Raw genomic sequence first — 25512 nt, forward strand, 5'->3', positions numbered from 1 at the left:
CTGTTCCAGAGGTAAACTATATTTGTTTGTGCTTGCCTGCAAATGTTGCTGTCACCACCATTTTCAATAATACACATTGATTCTTCCTCATTCATTGCTGAATTTGCCTTCTGATGTGAAAGAATGTTCAGTCCAATCAGAAGATATACAAGCTGCCTCATCCTGAAAAATCAAATCACATATATATGGCTGTGTGAATACCCATGAATTAAGTTCAAGTTTATTGGTGGTGGTGGTGGGTGTGGGTGTGGGTATATAAAAAACATTAAAATAATGTTCTTCCGGACCATGGTGCACCCACACAACATATATCACAAACATCACATAAACTGAAGTATTATACTATATACAAGTTAATTAAATATAATTCAAAATGCATAAATGCATGCAATAAAGCACAGCACAGCAAAACTATAAACAGCACAGTAAACAGCACATGCCCTAGTGATGAGACCTTGGTGGAGAGGGTATTCATTAGTCTCACAGTCCGAGGGAAGAAGCCGCCACCCAGTCTCGCAGTCCTGGCCCTGATGCTTCTACATTCACTTCCTAACAGTAGTGGGACAAAGAGATTGTGGGATAAGTGGTATGGATCCTCAACAAGGTCCTTTGAATGCAATGCGCCCAGTAAATGCCACAAATGTGGGGGGGGAGCCCAATGATTCTCTCAGTGGTTTTACCTGTCCCCTGTAAGGTCGCAAACACGAGGAATTCTGCAGTTGCTGGAAATTCAAGCAACACACATCAAGGTTGTTGGTGAACGCAGCAGGCCAGGCAGCATCTCTAGGAAGAGGTACAGTCAACGTTTCGGGCCGAGACCCTTCGTCAGGACTAACTGAAGGAAGAGCTAGAAAGAGATTTGAAAGTGGGAGGGGGAGGGATGGAGCCAAGAGCTGGACAGGTGATTGGCAAAAGGGATATGAGAGGATCATGGGACAGGAGGCCCAGGGAGAAGGAAAAGGGAGAGGGGGGGAAAAAACCCAGAGGTTGGGCAAGGGGTATAGTCAGAGGAACAGAGGGAGAAAAAGGAGAGAGAGAGAAAGAATGTGTGTATATAAATAAATAACGGATGGGGTACGAGGGGGAGGTGGGGCCTTAGCGGAAGTTTGAGAAGTCAATGTTAATACCATCAGGTTGGAGGCTACCCAGACAGAATATAAGGTGTTGTTCCTCCAACCTGAGTGTGGCTTCATCTTTACAGTAGAGGAGGCCGTGGATATATAAGGTCTTGCAGCTTCCATACCACACAACGATGCAGTCAGACAGGACACTTTCCATGGCGCTCCTGTACAAATTTAGAATGGGGGCGGAGAGTCTTGCATTCCTCAACCTCCTCAAAAGTGCCTTCTTGACTACTGAGGAGGTATTGTGGGTCCAGGTTAGATTGTCCTTTATGTGCACACCAAGGAACTTTGTGCTTATCACTCTCTCCATAGCAGAGCTATTGATGTGCAATGGAGAATGGTCAACCTGTGCCTTCCGGAAGTCCACAATCATCTCAAAAGATTGTCCTTGTTGAGACTCAGGTTGTTACTCTTGCACCGTTTGACAAGCCTCTCTACCTCCTCTCTGTATGCTGACTTATAACTGCTGATGAGGCCAGTCACTGTAGTATCAACAGCAAACTTAATAATGCAGTTTGAGCTAGAGCTGGATGTGCAGTCCTGAGTCAGCAGTGTGAACATCAGGAGACTGTGCACACAACCCTGGGAGGGCATCAGTACTCATTGTGATAGAGTTTGTAAATGCTGCTCTAACTCAGACTGACTGGGGTCTTTCTGTCGAGAAGTCCAAGGTCCAGTTACGGAGAGGGGTGCTAAGTCCCAATGAGGACAGTTTACCCACCAGCCTCTGAAGGATGATCATGTTAAATGCCCAGCTAGAGTCAAAGAACAACATCCTGGCATACAAGGCATCAAAACGTTAAACCATAATTAAAAAAGCTAACTTCCAACTCTGATATTGACACCACTTAACCTAACTCATTGTCTTAAAACTCCTTATCTTCATTATACAAATATTGAGTTCTCCCATAACTTTGTTCAAAAATATGCTATTTTTAAAAAGAAAAATGTTTATTTCTTTCTGCGACTTCACAGTGGACTTTCTCCTGTCTTACCAGTCTTTTTTATGAAGAATAATATCTTTTCATCTAGTCAGCATGGCTATTTCACTTTCTAATAGTCACTCTGATTAATATTTATATGATTGCTCCAGATTCTAACAATCTTACTAGTCTTATTGACTGTTTTATGATTGACAGCTCTAAATCAAAACAGCACAGATAAGCAATGTTTTCATTTTTCAATTCACATAATTTATGCTTTGTTGCATTGTTTACTAATTCAATATAGTTTATTGTCATTCTTTACCAACAAATGTAAAGGAGACCAAAATGATTGTTATTCTAGATACCCTAGTCGGGTGGTCGGCGACTAAACCGGCTCCCCCACCAGGCTTGCCCGGTGAGGAGGGTGGCTAGACACACTGCAGGATGAAAAACAGGACCTGTCAAAAGGCGGATGAACCCTCTCGTAGGGTCGACGGCCATCTAGCAAACACTTGCCATGAAACACGGAAAGGGCATCCCCTGCATCGAAGCTTGGTCTGGCCATTCACTGCAACAGAACTTCCCCCAGCCATCTTGGACCCCACCATGCCGCCGGATCCGGAAGGGGATGTCGAAAGGGTGGGTCTGGACCTGTGCAACCCCCTACTCACCTAAAATCCACTCACGCACACACTGTTCCTTTCCGAGGAGTGAGGTACCACCCCACTAGCTGACTGAAAAGAACCATCCTATGGGATGGATGGTGAGAGAGAGTGAGAGAGATACCATGCAGCATAAAAAACACACACAAGCATAAAGAACACAAAAAAACACACAATAAATATAAAAAGTAATTCTATAAAACATAATGTACAAGTAATTGTTATATACATAGACTGATTGTATGTACATAAAGTGATGTTAGTTGTGTATGTAGTGGTGGTGGGGTATATCACTGTTAAAATTCTGGACAATGTCGTTCAACATTTTCGGGGAGAAGTAAATGCACGGCAGTATCCTAAAACAAGGATCAGAATTTTAAAGCTAGCACACTATTAAAATACATTATGACCAAAAAGAGTGGCAGACATAAAACAATCCTCACTCATTTTCGTTTGATACAATAAACAACAACCTATATTTACATACTATCTTTATGTAGCAAAACATTCAAAGAAAGGCTTTTAATTAAATACCAGTCAAGCCGAGTAAAAGGAGAGATATGCACATATGGTGAGAGCGTGATTAAAGCATCTGGTGTTCAGGTCAGTGTCATATTTAAAGAGACAGCAAAAGGAAAAGGGAGTTTGAAGGAGACAATTGAAGAGGTGATGATAGTTGTACTGGATAAATTCTGTCAATTTTTGCTCCTAGTGGTTTACCAAAAAAATTCAGAACTGTGGTTTACCAACTGTAACTTTATTTCAAAGCATTTCTTCACGATTGGAGACAGACACACCAGAGACTGCAGATACTGAAATCTGAAGCAGCAAATTTACTAGACAAACTACAGCATCCGTTGAGGGAAAGAACCCCTCAATATTTCTACCTCACGAATGAGTGTGCTGAGGGAAGAACCCCCATATAAAGAGGAGAAAGGGAGTAGAGAAACAGGATCCTGACCTGAAATATCTACAATTCCTTTCTCCTACAGAGGCTGCTAACCCGCTGAGTTCCTCCAGCAGATCTCTTGTTGCTCCTTTTTTTTTAAATCATCTATTCATGGGGCATTATCTATCTCTAATTATCTTGGTATTGATAGGTATTTAATTATTTTCAGAGACATGGTGAGTTGAAAGACCTGTTTCTGTACTGCATAACTCTGTCCCAAGGTGAGGCAATAGTTGTCAAACCATGTTGCTGAATCTGAGTCACAAATGGGCAAAATAGGTAAGGTGATTCACAAATGGGCAAAAAAGGTAAGGATGCTAATATTTCTTCCTGTAGTTTCACATTCACCATTAATAACATTAGTTTTGTGATTCAGATTTATTTAATTTCATGAATCCCTTAGCGGCAATAATGATCCAAATTCACATCTTTGGATCAACGGTCCAGGACCCTGAATTTAATCACGATGTGCCATACCAGCTCCCCTGCCATCATCTTTTGCGTGGCTAGCAGGAACAAGAACAGGAATGATGCACTAGCTTATACCTCGGCAGGCTCAATGAATTGCTTCAATTCCACTTAGCATGCAAGCTCAAGGCAGGAGCTTGCAATGCAGATCCATGGCATGCACCTCGCCACATCCTCACTTTTCTGAGTCCAGGGCGCCACAATTCTTTGATACCAACATCCGCGTCCTGTTCGGTAAACTTGAGCACGGTTCGACAGTCACATCACATGTGCAAATCTAGAAGTTTGACAGTTAGGTTTTTAACCCAATGTTTGCTGGTTACAGGTCATGCTTGCAAGTGTAGTCTACCTTAAAACTCTTCTTCCCTGGATCCTTACTCTAATCACGTCTTTTATGTTGACTTACTTCAAGCAAATGCAAACTCCATTCCGATTTGTTTCCAGAGCAAAAACGTCCACACCTATACTTACAAAAAGATAAAGCCACACAAAGTTGACAGCACGGTAAGTGGATAAGAAACACACATTTCACCTTCTCCAAACATTTCCAAAGGCCACTACTAACCCTTTTTTATTGAGTTTACTTGCTTTAAAAGGAAACATGCGACTGACAAGAAAGAAGAACTGGCGCAAAAAAAAACATGCTTCCAGAACTTCATTACATAATCTTGACAACAGAACCGCAAAGAAGCTTACCTGTTGACAACCACCGTACTTTTTAAAACAAACAATAATCAGTAAATTTTAAGCAAAAGCAGGGCCGCGAGCAAACGGGAAACACGAAACCTCCGGCAACGCCAGCAATGTTTTGAATGCAAAACGGACGAAATCCAGCGCGCGACTCACCAGCCCACCCAAGGTCACGCCCCCGAGCCCGCCCTATTCGCCTGAACGCAGGACCGCGGAGACGTTGACTGGATGTGCATGACGTCGGTCACATTGCGTCATAGCGCCAGGCAAGAAGACATTGTTCCCACGACCCTACTTTGAAGTTTTCTCTTTTTGATAAACTGGTGGGATATCCAGGTGATTCTTTTTTTTCTCTCTTCTATTTGCAGATAGACTGAGAAGTAGTGAAAGAGCAAAATGGGCAGACTGTGACTGAGGGGTTCTGTGGGGATCAATGCAAGGGTCTTAACTATAATCGATATTAACCATTTGCCTGATGTAATTAAGTATAATATTTCTAAGATTGTTGATAGTAGCATTGAGATGGGATCGTTAGTGGGGAAAAGACTGCATGGGCAAGCTATGTGAGGAGGCAAGAACTTGCCAGCTCGAATATAATGTGGAAAGGTCTACATTACTTTGGTACTCAAAACAAAAAAGCAGAGTATTTCTTAAATGGTCACAACTTAGGGAATGGTGTTGTTCAAAAGCCAATTCAAGGTCACACATATCCTGATCCCTTTTTGAGGATACATAGTTGCCAGAGGAGATGGTGGAGTCAAATACAATCACTATGTTTAAGAGATATTTGGACAGGCACTTGAATATGCAAGACTGAGGAAGATATGGTCATAATGCAGACAAACAAAATGGGTGCAGGTGGCTAAAAAGGTCACCATGGATGTAGTGGAGCAGAAGGACTAGTTTCTATGTTGGAGAACTCTATGACTTTATGACACTTAGTTGAGCCCTGGTTACTGCATGTGCAAAAAGTAATTATAAAAGCAATTATGAGAGCAACAGGTACATTGACCTTCGTAAGGAAAGAAGTGCAAGAGTAAAGGTGGCCTACTGCTGTTATAGAGGGCATCAGTGAGGCCATGCATGGAATGTGCTTTCAGATTTGGTCCCTTTGACTAAAAAAAAATTAACATACCTGCCATGGAGCAAGTACAATGAAAATCTACTGAACTGGTTCCTCGGATGGTGAGTTTGGCAAGAAATTAAAAAGACTAGGCTTCAATCCTTTTGAATTTGGAAAAATGAGAGGAGATGTCCTTAAAAGTTCTAAAATTCTTTAAGTAGTCATCAGGCTTGATGTAAAAAGGATATTACCTTAGCAGATGAGTTTTGAACCAGGGATCAACTTCTCAGAATACATGGTCGGCCAATTTCTTTTGAAGGTAGAATTCTTCACCCTGGAAGGGCATTGGGGCTTAATTATTGAGTTCAGGTGTAACAGGTTGATAGCTCCTGGATGTTCAGGGTGGTGGTGCAATCACTCGGGTCAAGTATGATGTGCTCCGAAGGGGTTTTCTATTGGTGGGTCCTCAAGTGGCTGTAGAGGCTGATCTGGGAGCCACGTGTTCTGGTGCACTGTGGGCAAGAGTTAGTGGTGGCTGTTGTTAGTGGTTGGCTCTTTTGGTTGTTCAGTCTCCCCATTTGCAGCTGCTGCTTGTTCTCTACAGCACAGATCCAGATGTCACTTATCCAGATGTTCAGGGTATCTGAGAGCATATCATATTATCATATAAAGCCATGCCGTTAGTCAAACACTACTGTCACAGAATAAAGAGAGGATGTTTATTCTAAATGCAAAGCATTCAAAAGATTAGAGAAATCCCCCAAAAAAAGAAAAACCATATAGTACACAAAATCCTTTACAGAACAGAATATGAAGTGCAAAATCAAGACAAAATGTTAAAATTATTCAAATATTGGCAAAACTGTAGTTAATATGGTGTGCCTATATAGGGCATTGCACTTTAAGAAGGACGTTTAGGATATGCAGAAATGAAATGATACAATATTATATTATATTGACTGTACATTGACTTCAGAGGGCAGTTAAGAAATGGCCTCATGATGGTTTTGAAGTTTGCATATGGGTTTAATTTGGCATGGGACAGGACATTTCCTTACAGAGAGCAAGTTAAGTGAACTATTTGGTAACTATAACAACCTTGTAGTTTCATGGTCACCATGGTTAATTCTGTCATTTTTTTTATTCCTGTTTTTAAAAATAAGTATTTGAACTCTGTAATAACCAGAGTACAAGTACCACCTGACTTTGTTGTATTTCATCTAATCATTGCTTCCAGTTGCTGGGCTGGGTTATGGAAGACCTGGCTGAGGGTAATCTGACTTTATCCAAATTCTCACATTTTTATGGCATTCTTCAAGACAGGGGAGTGAATTACTGAAAAGCAAACATCTTCAGGAGTTATGCAACAGGGTAGCAATTACTCAAGGCAAAGCACAGGCAGTCTTCAAAGACAGTTTACATGTAACCTCCCAGCAATAAATTGATTTATCAATTTCAATAAGGGTTGATTAACATCTGTAAGAACATAGTGACAGGCCACATAAGAGACTTGCTTTGGAAACTGACAAGGCAAATGGCATCTATTGATAATTGTAAAATACTTTATAATAACATCCATTGAATATCAGAAATTCTGATTCTGTTCCATTATAACAGTCACTGGAGAAAACAATAAATAAATACTCATGTTAATCAGCCCTTATTGAAATTGATAAATCAATTTACAGACATTTTTAGGAATCGATGACCCAAGGACTGCCTGTATTTTCTTCTGTAGTGTTCATGACAAAGTGTTAACTTGGTTGTTCTTTTTTATCTTTAAGTGAAGATTCTCATATCCGAGATAAAAGGTATCTAATTTCAAAAATGAAAGTAAGCTGGTATGGCACAATGATTAGCAAATGGTCAAAAGATTCAGAATAAATGGCTAAAATGCTGTAGAAAGTGCAGGTGACCAAACCTGTAAGAAGTTTGTTACTTTTACTCCTGCTGCGCTTCCAATTTGCAGTCCCAAATGTGCTTTTATATGCTAAAAAGGTGATTCTCTCTTTTATTTCAGTGTTACAGGCTCCGGTGGATCTTGCTGTTTCTTTATTATACAGTATCAAAGGTGATCATTAGAACTCACGATACATTTTGGAGCCTGTTTCCTCCTGTTGAAACTTGAATACAGCAGGCATATTTTACAACTTCATAATGTCAGAGTTTCTGCAAAAATTGAAACAAAGTCGGTCAAGTGTCTAAGTGATATACAGCTGCCGTCTGATGTTCCTTTGGGAGAGTCTGTTCATTAAGCAGGTAAGAAATATTTCAAAATTAATAGCATTTGGAAACAATGAAATAAAAGAAATTGGTTGTTGTCGAAAGTATTGAAGGTGGGGCACAGTAGGGTTCCCAATCCTCTGACAATTGCCAACAGTGTACTCCAGAACCCTCTTGGGAATAATTCCTGAGAAAGATCACAGGTACATCAAAATAAATTCTGCATGGTTTTCTTTCTCTTTCATTAGTTACAACAGTTTAAATAATTATTTTTAAAAAGCCTACTGTGAACTGGTAGCAGATTGGAAATATTGAAACCTTGAATAAGACGAGCAGAGTTGGCAAAAGTTTAAGCATTCCTATTTCAGCTGTATACAGTTAATCAGCCACTGGCTGAAGATCTGTCAATCTCCTTCTTCAAAGGAATAACTGAAGGCCATCTCAACGCACCTTTGCCATAAGATGTTGGGCAACAAACAGACCGAATGACAGTCCTCACACCATCTGAAAGTATAAAAATTGTTGAAAAAATAAATCTGTGTGAGTCAAAGAATGAGTCAAGTGCAAGTTTCATCCCTGCCTTTTTGATATACATGTTAATTTTTCTAGATCCTACATCCTCTTAAAAAGGAAAAATAATTTTTAAAAAATTACCTTAGCCCAAATTTCTTTCAAAATATATTTTTCCCGATACAGTAAACAGAAATGAACTGAGCAAAATTATAATTAATTAAACCAATTTTTTTAACCAATTTCAATTTTCAATTTAACCACATTGTTGGGCCTATTCTTTCAATGGGCTGTAAGATATCCTGTGCCATGAGGAAATTCTAGAATTGAGTGGAAATGTGATTGTAAATCATGAAAAAGTTTCTGTTTTTTTAATTGTCACAATATATCCTTGGTATGATTTCAAAAATATTTTCTGCTCTCTCCATACTTTAAACATCCTTCTTAAAGTGCTACGCCCAATATAGGCATATCCTATTAATGACAGCTTTCCCAATATCTGAATTATTTTAACATTTTATCTTGAGTTTGCACTCCATACTCTGTTCTGTAAAGGATTTTGTGTACAGTATGGTTTTTCTTTTTTTTTGTGACTTCTCTAATCTTTTGAATGCTTTGCATTTAGAATAAACATCCTCTCTTTATTCTGAGATTAGTATGTTCAACTAACAGCATAGCTTTGATTTAATATGCAATAGAAAATACACTGGCAAAATATAAAAATATTTCTTTAGAACACAACAAGCTCTTTTCACAGACGACTGCTGACATAAGAGTCTGTGTGTGTGTAAGCCTTTTAGCTTGAATCCCCAGGTAACTGTCATAGAAATATAATTTGTTTACTTTTCTGCACTCTCAAGATGAAAATAGTCCTGAACATTAAGTAAACTTAGTGTTTTCTTTTATTGTTAAGATCATCTTTTTTAAAGTAGCTGCCAACCAGAGAATTTAGTGAAGTAATCTGGACTTCTTTTTAAATAAAATTAGTCTTAAGTATAATATAACCAGTAATTCTGGTTCACGAATGTCCTTCAAAGAAGGAAATCTGCTTTTTAGAAGTGACCCCAGACCCACAACAAAATGGTTGAATCCTGACAGCCCTCTAAAATGGCTAATCAATCCATTCAGTTAAGAGACAATAGGAATAAAATTTGGATAGACGACTTCTTTAGCTTTGGATTTCCAGCCCAGTCATCCTTGTACAAACACATAGACCTAGTGAGAGAGTCATCTCACTGATTAATCAGGCAATTTTTCTACTCACAGAATCACATTCTTCTGCCAGCTTCCCAGAGACCCTCAATACATATTGTCTCACCATCAGGCCAGATCCATCAAACAAAGTGACCCTAGTGGTACAAAGTCGACAAGGAGTGACACAAGCATTCCTCGACTTTGATTCTGTACGCATGAAGTTAAGCAGCGGGAAGGCAATCTCTAATTACCTCCAACCACCCTCTCTCAGCAATTGAATCAATATCCCATCATGTCGAACAGCTATTGAAAGAAGCACTGATCAGTAAGGGTACAAAATATACTATCACGAAGACTGGCTCACAGTTAGTTCTAATGATGTTGTACTGTGTAGGCAGCAGGTGGTGACCTCACAGATCTATATATCTGTGACTTCTGTGGCAAGAGTCCTTTCATAAGAATTCACACCTAGACACTTTTCACCATATGAAGTATTACCAATATACACAGCGAGAGAAATTTGGAAAGGTCTCGCAACTTACGTTGGAGCCATGAAATGTTATGGATTTCCACATTGTACCATGTGATCAAGTGGGAATATTGCGAGTCACAACAGCTAAATGAGTTAACCATCAGAGAACTACTTCAAAGTTCAAAGTAAATTTATTATCAAAGTACATATATGTCACCATATACAACCCCGAGATTCGTTTTCTTGTGGGCATAGTCAAACCAAGAAACATAATAGAATTAATGAAGGACCACACCCAACGAGATGGACAAACAACCAATGTGCAAAAGACAAGAAAATGTGCAAATACTAATAAAAAAATAAGCAATAACTATCAAGAACACGAGATGACGTGTCCCTGAAAGTGAGTCTATAGGTTGTAGAACCGATTAGTGATGGGGCGATTGAAGTTACCCCCTCTGATTCAAAAACCTCCTGAGGCTCCTGTACCTTCTTCCTGGTAGCAGCAGTGTGAAGAAAGCATGATCTAGTTGGTGGGGGTCCATGATGATGAATGCTACTTTCCTGTGACGACACTCCATGTAGATGTGCTCAATGGTGGGGGGAGGAGGGCACCTTATCCATGATGTAACCAGGCCATATCCGTTATTATTTGTAGGGTTTTCCATTTACGGACGTTGGTGTTTCTATACCAGGGTGCAACAAAATCATCATCCATTGTGAGAGCTAAGGTTGTACAACCAACATTTCAGATCAGATCCTGTCACATGTAGTCAGAAATACTGGTGAATAGTTCAATAGTTAAAGGGAACCACAGGCTCCAAGAACATCCACAGATGAAATCAAAGACAAGGTTAAAGCATTTGCTGTTATCTTCAGCCTTTCATGCTATATGGATAATCTAATTCTCTCCTAGTGCTGAATATTACTGAAGCCAATTTGATCAGAATCAATGTGGAGTTTAGTGTCATATACATACATACATACATGCAAGCATAAGTGCAACGTAAATCTTACTTGCAGCAGCAGCACAGTCCCATATGCAACATTCATGAGAAAAACAAATTAAACATAAATTATACACAATTTTTTTTACCAAAAGAAAGACCACAGCAAAATGAACAAAGCCAACTGTGTTGCAAAGTAGTCGATATCATCGTAGTGTTGCTATACTGAGGTAGTGATTAGAGTTGAGCAAGTTGATTCAAGAACCCAGTGGTTGAAGGAAGGTCACTGTTCTGGAACCTGGCGGTGTGGGACTTAGAGCTCTGTACTTCCTTGTGGGGAAAAAAAAAACTCCAGAACTAGCTTTGCTTCTAGTCAAGCTGTTTGATTATAGTTACAACACTAATGTCTATCCAGAAATAGGAAAATTCAATGTCTTGTCCCTTAAGTGTGGACATGGTGGAGGATTACAAATACCTGGGGATATGAATTGACAATAAACTGGACTGGTCAAAGAAGACTGAGGCTGTCTACAAGAAGGGTCAGAGCCGTCTCTATTTCCTGAGGAGACTGAGGTCCTTTAACATCTGCCGGACGATGCTGTGGATGTTCTATGAGTCTGTGGTGGCCAGTGCAATCATGTTTGCTGTTGTGTGCTGGGGCAGCAGGCTGAGAGTAGCAGACACCAACAGAATCAACAAACTCATTGGTAAGGCCAGTGATGTTGTGGGGATGGAACTGGACTCTCTCACGGTGGTGTCTGAAAAGAGGATGCTGTCTAAGTTGCATGCCATCTTGCTCAATGTCTCCCATCCACTACATAATGTACTGGGTGGGCACAGGAGTACATTCAGCCAGAGACTCATTCCACTGAGATGCAGCACAGAGCGTCATAGGAAGTCATTCCTGCCTGTGGCCATCAAACTTTACAACTCCTCCCTTGGAGGGTCAGACACCCTGTGCCGATAGGCTGGTCCTGGACTTATTTCATAATTTACTGGCATAATTTACATATTACTATTTAACTATTTATGGTTCTATTACTATTTATTTTTCATGGTGCAACTGTAATGAAAACCAGTTTCTCCCTGGGATCAATAAAGTATGACTATGACTAAAAAAGGATCAATCTATTCTGCCTAATCATAACTCTCAATCGTCAGCAAAATAATGAGTAATGTCATTAAAGATGGTATCAGGTGATAGTTACTCAGCAATTCCTGTTCAATATTGGATTCACTATTTCATCAGAATTATTCCACTGCAAACTTCATTACTGTACAGCTTTGGTTCAAACCTGGACAAAAGAACTGAATTCTGGGGGACAGAGTGAATATTGCTGCCTTTGACATCAAAACAGCATTTGAATAAACCTGGCATCAAGCTTCCCTGGTAAAATGGAAATTGGTGGAAATGCAATGAAATAACTCAGCAGCAGCTGAAATCATACTTCCCAAAAAGAAAGACGGTGGTAGTGTCCGTTAGTAATCTCAGCACATAGTTGTTTCAGGAGAAGGAGAAGCTCCTTGGAATAAGGTCCAAGGCCTAAACAACTTTAACTATTTCATCAGTGTCCTTTGCTATTTTGGTCAGAGGTGGGCTTGTTCACAGAAATTAGCGCAATGTCCAATTCTTCACAGAACTTCTCAGAAAATTAGCCAACCTATCTTCGACTGCATCAAGGCCTAGACAACATTCAGCCTTTCAAAAGATTTCAAAGTACATTTATTATCAAAAAATCTATAAATTATTCAACCTTGAGATTTGTTTGCTTACAGGCAGAAAAAAAGCAGCATGGGCTACCTACAACAAGAAGTAACCTAACTATCTACCCATAACAACCAACAACATTATAATTGCTAGATCTTTCAAACAAATCATCTTCAGGATAGTGTTGACCTGAAACCGAATTGAAACTGCCCTGTATGTGCCTTGACAGAAGAAGCTAGCTATCCTGCAGCAAGAAATTCACTGTCTGACTACACCACCAACTTCATGACATTGATCTGCAGTGTAACAGAACACCCTGTGTGTAACTGGACATGTGCAACTCCAATTCTGAGAAGCTTAGTAATAGTCAGGACTGATCCCCCACCCTAAACATATTACTACCATCCCACCTACACAGCATAGTTTTGGTTGATGCCACCGACATGAAATGCACTTTGATTATTTGCGACTATTCCTGTGACAACATCTACTAAACCTTGAGTCTCTTACACCAAGAAGGACAAAACCAGCAAACACATGGGAGCTTAGCCACCTCAGCTGTCCATGCAAATCAGACACCATCCTAACTTAGAAATACTGTAATTTTCTATTCCTTCACCACTGCCCCCCAAAACTTTCGGCAGATTGCAACACCAATCGCATTAAATCCATTGTCCATAGATGAAATGAAATAACAGGACTCACCATGAAAGAGAACGTTGTTATGAAGGGAAAAGTAGATAGGATTACTGCCGTGACTTAATATAATCTACTGGTAAATTGAAAAGTTTAATCTGCTTTAGAAAAATACTTAATAATAAAAAAAATGCCCAGACCTTTGTGAAGAAGATTTTGTATTTGAGATTATACCATAATCTCCTTTGTTATAAGATTAAAATTGTGTTGAGGTTAAATCTTTCCATTCATAATCAGAAAACGTGCCACCTGTTAGGGCCTGTCTTAATATTTGCACATGAAATTATAATTCAGTTTGCCAAGGCCCCTTATGTGATTTAAAAGTATCTTTATGAATGTGTTTTAACAAGTTGTATATCAACTGCCTACATGTAGATGGAAATTGCCTTTTTAGGGACATGAATTCTAAATTATGTTATCTATACTGAGTGGAATTTGCAGCTTAGTCATGCATTCTGGCAGTAAATTTCACACTTAGCTCAAGCAGTGAAAGGTCGATGTGCTCCTTTCACTTTCTGTAAGAATTTCCCTTTAGCTTGGCACTGCCATCTCTGAGTAAGCTTATGCATTTTTTTCCTGATCTAATTTTTAGCAGAACCCCAAACAAATTTAAACAAGCAAGTATTATTTATAAAGTACAACCAGGTTAATGTCATCTTATTACCAGAATTCACATGCTGAAAAATTAATATTAACTTTATTATAAATCTGGCTGCTGAGGTACACAGTGTGGCTCAGTAGCTAAAAATATTGCCTAGTATGTTACTGAGCCAGCAAAGAAGGAAATCATGCCTGACCTTTACTTATGAACCTAACTCAGCTGCAGCAACAATGCATATACTATTACATGTCAATATTCCTTGAATAAGAAAGGGAAAAGATGTAAGTTGCAATTATTGCAAGCTAGAACCCTGCTGGTTCTTTAAAGATGTAACTAATAGAATGGGGGGGGGACCTGTGAACGTGAACTATTTAGATTTCCAGAAGCATTTTGATAATTGCCCACACATGAGGTTGGTCAAAAAGTTGGAGAAGACAGCATTGGGTATACTGACATGGATGGATTATTGGTTATCAAGTAGAAAGCAGAATGAGAGTAAACAGATCCCTCTCAGTTTGGCAAGCTGTGACTAGTGGTGAAATTGAACAAATGATCCTGGGTTTCCAGAATTTCACAATCCATCTCAGCATCTGTCAGGCTTCCAAATTTACCAATGTTTCAAAGCTAAGCTGGATTATCAGTACAGAGGAGTATTTAAAGAGGCTTCAAATAGAGTGGGTACAAAAATTTCAGATATCATATAATGTGGAAGAGAGTGATAAAACATAACTGAAATGCAGAGTATTTTATAAAAGGTGAAATATTAGTCAATGTTGGTTGTTGCTTATTGGGACATGGATGGCCTTGTACAAGTCACAAACACCATATAGGTGGAGCAAACAGTTATGGAGGCAAACGTTGCTGTTTATTATGACAAGATTTGAATGTAAGATTAAAGATGCCTTACTACAATTAAAATAGGGCCTGCAATTAAATGCAGGGTTGCATGGGAACTTCCAGTCAAGATGGTCTCTGAAGAAGTCATGGCTCAGACTTAATTGGTTTTTATGCTCATAGGGATGGTTTGGGCACAGAGAGGGGAGCTGAAGGTTGGATGAGGGTTTAGGGTCAGGGATGTGGAGGAGGTAAAGGTCAGGCTGGAGTCTAGGCCTCTGCTCCGCATTCGAAAGCCAGCGACATGGATGGGTGATGAAAGACATCAGTATCTAGGCCTTCACACCGCTCTCGTAGGCCAGCAATGTGGACGTGGGATGAAAGACATCTCGAGTTGTTCCGCCCTCAACAGCCAGGACGTGGACATGTGATGAAAGACCCCTGTGGATGTTAGGCCGTCCCATGTTGGTGGACCCCAGTACGGAGGTCCTTACAAGCAAGAGTCACAAGGGCCGGTGACTCAGTGATCTGGAGTTCAGGGACCCATCATCAGCTAGACATAGAGATTTTTTTCACAAAAAGCAGTATAAGTTCCTAGTAACTTCTGATGATCATCAGACAATGGTGCTCAATGGCCAGTTTGCACATTAGTATTGGCTTTCATTGTTCATGTATTGCATCCTCCTGAATGTTGTTGAAAAGATAACGTTGTTGTTTCTGCAGATGGACAACTCTTAAATTGTGTTTTTAATGAAATGTAACTTTCTAGCACAAATCTCCTCAGCAAGATCTCAATATAATTCTTACAAGTTACTTTTGGGTACATGGTGAGATGGTAGAAATACAGAGAATTTTCGTCTTCTTGTGGAAGAGTCTAGGACAAGGAGACAACTATGAAATTAGGAACAGGCCTTTCTGAAAAAGCTAAAGGTATGGAGCTTTCACCCACAGATGGAAACTTGTCCCGGCTCAGTTAATTTCAATTGTTCAGCAAACAAAGCATTCCAAACCTGCATGCATTAAAACCTGGACATCACTGAGGCATGGGAAGGAGGAGAAGATGGTGGCGCGACGCAGTGCGCGCAGCCACTCCGGTGGTGATGTCTGTTGTTTGTCAAGTAGGTACAGTGCACAATTCTGATTTGATGGAGACAGACGTGAGAGGACAGAGGAACATCTGGAGAAACTGCTGAAATGCCCGCTTCGCTGCCACTGCTACTGTGTGGTCTGGAATCCCCAGAGGAGAAGGCCCCGAATCCTCGGCTTTGCTTGTTTCGGTGGCCGAGGCGAGGTCGAAGGCGCTTGGTAGAGGATGGCACTCGGGAGGCTGTATCGGAGGGGCTGGTCAGAGGCTCGAAGTTTTCGGACGGACAGACGGACTCAGTGTCGGCTGTGGTTGGGTGCTTCCAATGCATCGGCAGTTGTCGGTGCCTGGAGGTTTATGGCAGGGAGTTTCTCCCTTTTACCGCCTGCCATTGGGGACTCGGGAGTCAATCGGGACTTTGAGACTTTTTTTTACCGTGCCCATGGTCTACTCTTTATCAAATTATGGTATTGCTTTGCACAGCTGTAACTATATGTTATAATTATGTGGTTCTGTCAGTATTAGTCTTTGATTTGTCCTGTTTTTCTGTGATATCACTCTGGAGGAACATTGTATCATTTCTTAATGCATGCATGCATTTATAAATGACAATAAACAAGGACTGAGTGTTCTCATAATCTAAAGTGGCAGGTAACCTTCTTTGCCACAAATATTCAATGCAATGATCATCTCCAACGAATCAGAATCAGGTTTATTATCACCAGCATGTGTAGTAAAATTTGTTAATTTAGCAGCAGCAGTTCAATGCAATACATAATATAGAAGAAGAAATAAAAATAAAAATAAATCAATCAATCAATTCCATTATACATATATTGAATAGGTTAAAGATCGTGCAAAAAAAAGCAGAAATAATATATATTTAAAAAGTGAGGTAGTGTTCACGGGTTCATGTCCATTTAGGAAATGGATGGCAGAGGGGAAGAAGCTGTTCCTGAATCGCTGAGTGTGTACCTTCAGGCTTCTGTACCTCCTACCTGATGGTAACAGTGAGAAAAGGGCATGCCCTGGGTGCTGGAGGTCCTTAATAAAGGACACTGCCTTTCTGAGACACCACTCCTTGAATATGTCCTAGGTATTTTGTAGGCTAGTACCCAAGATGGAGCTGACTAAATTTACAACCCTCCGCGGCTTCTTTCAGTCCTGTGCAGTAGCCCCCCCCCCCCCATACCAGACAGTGATACAGCGTGTCAGAATGCTCTCCACGGTACATCTATAAAAGTTTTTGAGTGTATTTGTTGACATACCAAATCTCTTCAAACTCCTAATGAAGAAAAGTCACTGTCTTGCCTTCTGTGGATCGATATGTTAGGACCAGGTTAGGTCCTCAGAGGTCTTGACACCCAAGAACTTGAAACTGCTCACTCTCTCCACTTCTGATACCTCTATGAAGATTGGTATATGTTCCTTCATCTTACCCTTCCTGAAGTCCACAATCAGCTCTTTCATGTTACTGACATTGAGTGCCAGGTTGTTGTTGTGACAACACTCCACTCGTTGGCATATCTCGCTCCTGTACGCCCTCTTGTCACCACCTTAGATTCTACCAACAATGGTTGTATCATCAGCAAATTTATAGATGGTATTTGCGCTATGCCTAGCCACACAGTCATGGGTATAGGGAGAGTATAGCAGTGGGCTAAGCACACACCCCTGAGGTGCGCCAGTGTTGATTGTCAGCAAGGAGGATATATTACCACCAATCTGCACAGATTGTGGCCTTCCGGTTGGGAAGTCGAGGATCCAATTGCAGAGTGAGTTACAGTGACCAAGGTTCCGTAACTTCTCAGTCAGGATTGTGGGAATGATGGTATTAAATGCTGAGCTATAGTCAATGAACAGCATCCTGACATAGTTGTTTGTGTTATCCAGGTGGTCTAAGGCCATGTGAAGAGCCATTGAGATTGCATCTGTTGTTGACGTATTGTGGCAATAGGCAAATTGCAATGGGTCCAGGTCCTTTATGAGGCAGGAGTTTAGTCTAGTCATGGCCAACCTCTCAAAGCGTTTCATCACTGTCGACGTAAGTGCTACCAGGCGATAGTCATTAAGGCAGCTCGCATTATTCTTCTTAGGCACTGGTATAGTTATTGCCTTTTTGAAGCAAGTGGGAACTTCCACCCAAATCAGTGAGAGGTTGAAAATGTCCTTGGATACTCTGGCCAGTTGTTTGGCACAGGTTTTCAGAGCCTTACCAGGTACTCCATTAGGACCTTCTGCCTTGAGAGGGTTCACCCTCTTTAAAGACAGTCTAACATTGGCCTCTGAGACGGAGATCACAGGGTCATCAGGTGCAGCAGGGATCTTCACAGCTGTAGTTATATTCTTCCTTTCATAGCAGGCGTAGAAGGCGTTGAGTTCATCTGGTAGTGAAGCGTCATTGCCATTCATGCTATTGGATTTCGCTTTGTAGGAAGTAATGTCTTGCAAACCCTGCCAGAGTTGTCGTACGACCAACGTTGCCTCCAACCTCGTTCGAAATTGTCTCTTCGCCCTTGAAATAGCCCTCAGCAAATCATACCATTTTTTTTGGTACAGACCTGGGTTGCCAGACTTGAATGCCACAGATCTAGCCTTCAGCAGACGTACCTCCTGGTTCATCCATGGCTTTTGGTTTGGGAATGTACAGTAAATCTTTGTAGGCACACACTCATCCACACAGGTTTTAATGAAGTCGGTAACAACTGCAGCATACTCATCCAGATTCGAGTATGAATCCTGAAAATAGTCCAGTGCACCAATTCAAAGCAGTCTTGTAGGTGCTCCTGTGCTTCCCTTGTCCATACCTTCTTGGTCTTCACGACTGGTGCTGCAGTCTTCAGTCTCTGCCTATACTCAGGGTTGCCAGGTGATCAGCCTTCCCAAAGTGAGGGCGTGGAATAGCTCAGCAGACATTCTTGGTGGTGGTGTAACAGTCGCCCAGTGTGTTGTTTCCTCTGGTTTTACAGGTGATCTGTTGATGGTAATTGGTTAGTGATTTTTTCAGACTGGCCTGGTTAAAATCCCCCAAAACGTTGGTGGAGGTGTTAGGGTGTGCTGTTTCGTGCATGTTGATCCCATTGTTCAGATCATCTGAAGCCTGATTAACATTGGCCTGAGGTGGAATGTATACCACTGCCAAAATGATCCCAGAAATCTCCCACGGTAGGTAAACAGAATGGCACTTACCTGCTAGATATTCCAGGTCTGTTGAGCAGAATTGAGACAGCACTGATATATCTGTGCACCGCCTATTGATTGTCATCAATTGCTTTTTTGGTGCCAAGTGCCTGCTATCCAGAAACACAACATAAATATCATAGTTACAAGAAAAGGTACAAGATTGGATATACTATGGCAAATGACTCCTCTCCTGACCTACAAAGCACAGGTCAGGAACAACATACCTGTATGAATACAATTCCAACAACATATGAAAGCCTCAATCTTATCATGAACAAAACAGCTACTTGATAGAAACTCACCCATTGTCCTAACATTTATTACCTTCAACATGGTGGTTGTGCTTAAATGCAACATATTTAATTGATGGTACCTGCCTGGACTACCTGACAATACTTTCCAAAACTTGAACATCTCCCAAAAAGAAAGACAAGGGCTATAGACACATGGAAGCAACATATTTTTCAAGTTTCCATGGTAGTAGTACACTATCCTGATTTAAGAGTACATAGCTTTTCCTTTGAATTGGCTAAATCTTTGGACTCTCTATCCAACAGCAGTGCAGGCACAATTTCAGTAGAGTGACTAGGAATTCAGGATGGTGGCTCACCAGCACCATCTCAGATGATAATGAATGCTGGTCATGCCACTGACACCCACATCCCAAAGAATGGATCACAAAAACTAAACTTTCAAGTCTGAAACTGACAAACATTTATGCTAGTGGGAATGGAAAATCAAATGGCATGCTGAGTTCAGATATAATCAGCAGTAACCTCAACAAGAACTTACACGTATGCAGTCCCTTTATTGTAACAAAAGCACACAAAGGGTTTAACAGAACAAAATTTGACCTTGCATCACATACTGAGTTATTATAATAGGTGCCCTAAAATTCAGCAAGAAGTTAGCCATAAAACTGTATGTTGAAAAGGGAGAGGGAGAAAGATGGAGATTGATGTGGAGGACTAGAATTCTCAAGCTTAAGCATCTGAGTACTTGGCCACCAATGATGACGAGGTTAAACAAGAATGGGGGGAAAGACATTAGGTTGAAAGGGTGGAAGAGATGAAAATGGATAAGGCCCTGGAGAGATTTGAAAGCATGGATGGAAACGTTACGACTGAAGTATTGCCAAGCTGGGTGTCGTTCTGGATCACAAGCAATGACAGGTGAACAGAACTTGGTATGAATTTCAATATCAGCAGTGGATGAGACAGTCAGCAATAGCTGAGGCCAACTTGTAATTGGGAGATGTAACAGAAGTATGAAGTCTTTACAGTGGAACAATCACATGATTGAATGTTGGTTCAGGTTTGGAAGATAGAAAAGTCTGCTCCAATTCTTACATTCCCTCATGTTTGTAAAATATTTAGGTGAGAAAATTATGGAATTATTTCTCCTGTTATCAGGCTAACCTTTGCAGTAAGAAGATAACATCAAATCAATGAGGTAAAAATGGTACTTTCATTGTTAAACCCGAGTAACTTAATGCAAATGTAATACTTCTGAGAGAAAGCCATTAATCTGGAAAAAGTAAAAAAGAGAACAAAGCTTAGATATTTCTGCTGGCAGTATAAGGAATCAATGCTCAGTGTATTTGTGCAGCACTTCTTTTAACCATAAATTCAAGCTAAATTTTACCTCTTCCAAAATAGTAGTTAAAAGAAGCATATTCATGTACTTTAAGCATATGCCTGGTAATATGCCAGTAATGCCTCCACTTCGCCCCCCCACCACCCATCGCCTCCCTCTGGTGATCCTCTCCCCCCCCCTCACCCCGCCACTTTCTTCTTTCTTCCATGGCCTTCTGTCTCTTTCACCAATCAACTTCCTACCTCTTTGCTTCATCCCTCCCCGCTTTTGGCATTTCTCTCTCAACTCCCCCCACCTTTCAAATCCACCCCTCAGCTTTTTTCCTCCAGTCCTGCCGAAGGGTTTCGGCCCGAAACATCAACTGCGCTTTTTTCCATAGATGCTGCCTGGCCCACTGAGTTCCTCCAGCATTTTGTGTGTGCGTTGCCTGGTAACATTGCTGGCAATACTTTCAACGGTTATGGAGTCATAGAACAACTGAGCATGGATACAGTCCCTTCAGCTCAATGAGTCTGTGTTGACCATGGTGTCCACCCAGCTAGTCCCAATGTCCTGCATTCGACCCACAACTCTGACTATTGACTATTTACCATCAAAGTGCCTCTTAAATGATCAAGCACTGAAATTTAAAATAAACTTAATATTTAGTGTCTTTTTTCAGTTTTTGGTTCAGGGTATATATAAATGTATATTATGTTAATTTTATATATTTATATACACACACACACACACACACACACAATATACAAGATATATATTCCAGTATTTGCAGAATGTTATCTGCAATTAGAGGGCTTGGGGATTTGTCAGGACAATCCCTGGCCAGAGCAATCCTAAAAAGTGTGCTAGAACTATTGTAACAATGCCATTCCTCTCATCTGCCAAGTGAAGGAGTCAGAGAGAGAATGCCTAATTCACACAGGGGTTTGTACAGGAGTTGGCAGGAGGAACACAGGGTCCCAGTAATCATGAACCAGATTTAGGGCATGCATTTAGCACTTCAGCTGTTTGCCAACCATAAGAGTGAGTGCTACCCAATGGATAACAACTCATTCATTCCCCAGAATCCAATACATTGCCAAAAGGATTAATTTTTCAAACCCAGATTTATGTCCCTACCAATGGATACCAGTCCAGGAAACTGGTAATTACAGGCAGTAAATGATTTAGGAAATCATCTCATCACTGAGAGCAATGCAGTAGCTTGTGATCATTTTTAAGCACATACAGGTAGATTGTTTTTTGAGTTACCCATAATATTAACAGCGTTGCTTTATTAGAGTTGCAACCTGTAGTTTTCCCTAGATGCAGAATATGAAATTGTAATTCTACTTTTATATGCTAATAAAATTTCTAATATTACATTTTTATTCCATTTGGAACTGTCATGTTAAATATCTGTTCTGTTTGTAATTGGAATTAATCTTCTCTTCAGTGTTATTTTGTTGATTGTGGCAAAGGCGACCATTTTGCAATTCTTCCTTCCAGTGGGAGGGCGATGGGCAGATGGAGTGGATGTGGAAACCGGGTGATGAAGGGCTGGGGAGGAAGGGAGAAAACCTGAGTGGCTGAGAAGGAGAGAGAAAGACACAGAGGGATAACAGAATATCTGAAACCGGAGAATTCAGTGCTCATGCTTCTGGGTTGTCGGTGCATATGCACTTCTGTGAAGAAGCAAGGCCCGTCTTTGAGAACCTTGGTAAACCTCTTAGGTGCAATGCTCAATTGCAGCAAATTTATAAGTATGAGGCCTGAACTTTAGTTCAATGACTTGGCAATAGAACATTTGACTATTGAGATGTCACAAAAAAAGTGAGGGGGGAGTTTCAGATTCTGCTCCACCAAAAACTGAGGGTCCAACTTTTATAAAATAGCACTGTTGATTTTATAACCAATTCAAACTCAAGCTTTCTCCTTTGCACTAAACACTGACCAAAAGATACATTGTTGTCTTATGGCAAATTCCTAGTATTTAATAGTTGATCGATTAGAACAGAAACTGATCAAGTCAACAAGTGTTGTCAATTTGCCCTATTACTCTGAGATTGATTCTAAGCAACCTAAGTATGAGTTCAGTCACTAAAAATATATTTGCAAGCCTTAAAACAAAAATCTGGGTTGTCAGGGCAACACAGGAGGAACCTTGTGCAGCATCTGTCTTTGGCATACTGCACCTGAAGTATTTAATCCACAGTGAAAAGTGAAGAATAATTTATTTCCCTGCATTCTCACTTATAAAAAAATTTTCTCCGCTGATTACATTGTTAAGGTTAACATAAATTGTGATATCTATATTGAAGCACTTTTGTTTTCAAAATAGTTTCACTTAATCCTTCTTGTTGGATTTGTTCAAAGGCGGCTTTATTTTGACTTATTGCACTAATTCTGAAGATATTGTATGAAATATTCAAATTTACCAAAGGTTGCTAACATGAAATGGTTTTATTTGAACAATGCAAGACACACAGAAAAAGGATGGAGGCAATGAGAAGGTTTATAGTGTCAGTATTTTATAAAGAACAACAACATACTGTTGCAGGTTACTGCAAGATTTATAGCAAGAATCCAAACTGAAAACCGTCAATAATGCAGTAGATTAAAAATAATAATGACAAAATTATCTCTACGTAACGATTTGGTCACCACTAGGAAATAAACTAAATATTGTTGTTGCAACACACACACAAAATGCTGGAGGAATTTAGCAGGCCAGGCATCATCTATAAAAAAAAGAGTAAACAGTCAAGTCAGGGCTGGAAAGGAAAAGGACAGGAGTCAGACCAAGAATGGGCAAAGGAGGTCAATGAGTTTCTATTGGAAATTGATTTGTTAAAATGGGCATATCCAAAATACTATCTTTACCTTGCCTTCTATTATCATATGAACTAAAAACAGGGGTATACTCAGCCCACCAAAGCTGTGCCTCCATTTATTAAGATTAATTCCATGTTCCTTTGTATTTGTGGTAATCTTTCTACCTCTGCCTTAAAAGTATTCAGTTAATGAATTTTAACAGTGAAGTTATTATTTTTGATTTTAGCAGATAAATACTAAGTTCACAAACATACTAAAGACAGATAAGTGCTGAAAAGATGCCTTAACTATTCTTTGGCTGACGGTACCACCTGCAATTTTATGATTAAAATTTGGCAGCATTAATCATGAAGTAATGACAAAAGTAATTAAAAATACAAGATTTTGGATATCTGCAGTAAGAGCTAAAAGTGAAGATGACTGGCTAAACCATATACTGGCGAGGTGAGTAGAGTTCTGTCTCCTTATTTAAGGAAGGATTTTAATGCATTGGAAGGAGGTCAGAGAACAATAATTAAACAGGTACCCGGAGTGAATGAGTTGCCTTTTGTGGAAAACTTGTAATAAACTGACATGTACCCTTTGGAATTTAGATGAGTGAGAGCGACCTTATTGAATAATGTAATATCTGAAGGGGACATGACCTGATAGGTGTGTAGAGGAAGCTTCCTTTTGTTCAAGCATCTAGAATTAGGTTTAAAAATAAGAAGTCACCCATTTAAGACAGAGATGACACGTTTCTTTTTCTCTTCTCTCAGAAGTAGTTTGCTTACAGTTATTGCATGGAAAATTCTATTGTCCACATACAAAGCTGTCCTCACAGTTATTCCTAGCCTTGTCTTTGTTGTTGGATTAATGATAGTCAGACAGCCCAGGCTTATGTGAATGATGCAATGACGATAAAAGTAACAGTGGTCCTACCCCTTCTGCTGATACAAAGATTGCTTTAAGGTGCATAAATAAATAATGCCCCTTGGAGAAAGAAAGCAGAAAGCACACAGTACCCATGGAATCATACATCAAAGTGAAGTCAGCAGTTTTTGAAGAGGTGGGAACGTAACTGAAGGAAAGTAGTAAAAACAACTACTGATGATTAACGCACACATGCTGGAGGTCAGCAGCATCTATGGAAATGAATATATAGTCGATGTTTCAGGCCGAGGCCCTTCATCAGGGATGAAGAGGAAGGGGGAAGAAGCCAAAATAAGGAAGTGGGGGGGGGGGAGTACAAGCTAGAAGGTGAAGTAAGATGGGTGGGGGGAGTGGGAATAAGAAGCAGGGAGGTGATAGGTGGCAAAGGTAAGGGGCTGGAAAAGAAAAAATCTAGTAGGAGAGGAGAGTGGACCATTGGAGAAAGGGAAGGAGGAGGGGCACCAGTGGGAGGTGATAGGCAGGTGACGAAAAGAGAAGTAAGAGAGGAGCCAGAGTTTGTGGGGGAGGGTGGTGGTTGAAGAGAGAAAGGAGTGGGGTACCTGCTCAGTTCCTCCCGCATGTGTGTGTGTTGCTCTGGATTTCCAGCATCTGCAGGATCTGTACTGTCAGAATTAGAATCAGGTTTATTATCACCAGCATGTGTCGTGAAATTTGTTAACTTAGTAGCAGCAGTTCAATGCAGTCCATAATATAGAAGAAGAAAAAAGTAATTAAGAAGAAGAAATAAATAAGTAAATCAATTACAGTATACGTATATTGATTAGGTTAAAAATCATGCAAAAAACAGAAATAATATAGATTTTTAAAAGTGAGGTAGTGTTCATGGGTTCAATGT

General features: G+C 40.2%; 2 protein-coding genes across 5 annotated transcripts in view; one reads left to right on the plus strand and one right to left on the minus strand.

Annotated features, from left to right (window-relative positions):
• The window catches only part of LOC134350989 (phosphatidylethanolamine-binding protein 4), a 450761-nt gene extending 445797 nt beyond the window's left edge, over positions 1-4964 (minus strand). Inside the window, exons 1-3 of one of the 4 annotated variants that reach the window (XR_010019039.1) lie at positions 4826-4951; positions 4536-4590; positions 37-162 (exon numbers count right to left, since the gene is read on the minus strand). Coding sequence is in view for 3 of the 4 variants with exons in the window: in XM_063056940.1 (XP_062913010.1) it covers positions 37-161 (125 nt within the window). In the remaining variant the exon portion in view is untranslated. Of the gene's footprint in view, positions 1-36; positions 163-4535; positions 4591-4825 lie in introns of all 4 variants that reach the window. The other 3 variants (XM_063056940.1, XM_063056938.1, XM_063056939.1) reach the window with 3 other exon arrangements.
• A 120-nt stretch (positions 4965-5084) lies between these two features.
• Positions 5085-25512, plus strand: part of LOC134350990 (rho-related BTB domain-containing protein 2-like) — a 141886-nt gene continuing 121458 nt past the window's right edge. The window contains exons 1-2 of the mRNA XM_063056943.1: positions 5085-5155; positions 7903-8141. The gene's annotated coding sequence lies outside the window, so the exon portion shown is untranslated. The remainder of the gene's footprint in view (positions 5156-7902; positions 8142-25512) is intronic.

This window comes from Mobula hypostoma, chromosome 8 (assembly GCF_963921235.1).
Source record: "Mobula hypostoma chromosome 8, sMobHyp1.1, whole genome shotgun sequence".
Taxonomy (NCBI): domain Eukaryota; kingdom Metazoa; phylum Chordata; class Chondrichthyes; order Myliobatiformes; family Myliobatidae; genus Mobula; species Mobula hypostoma.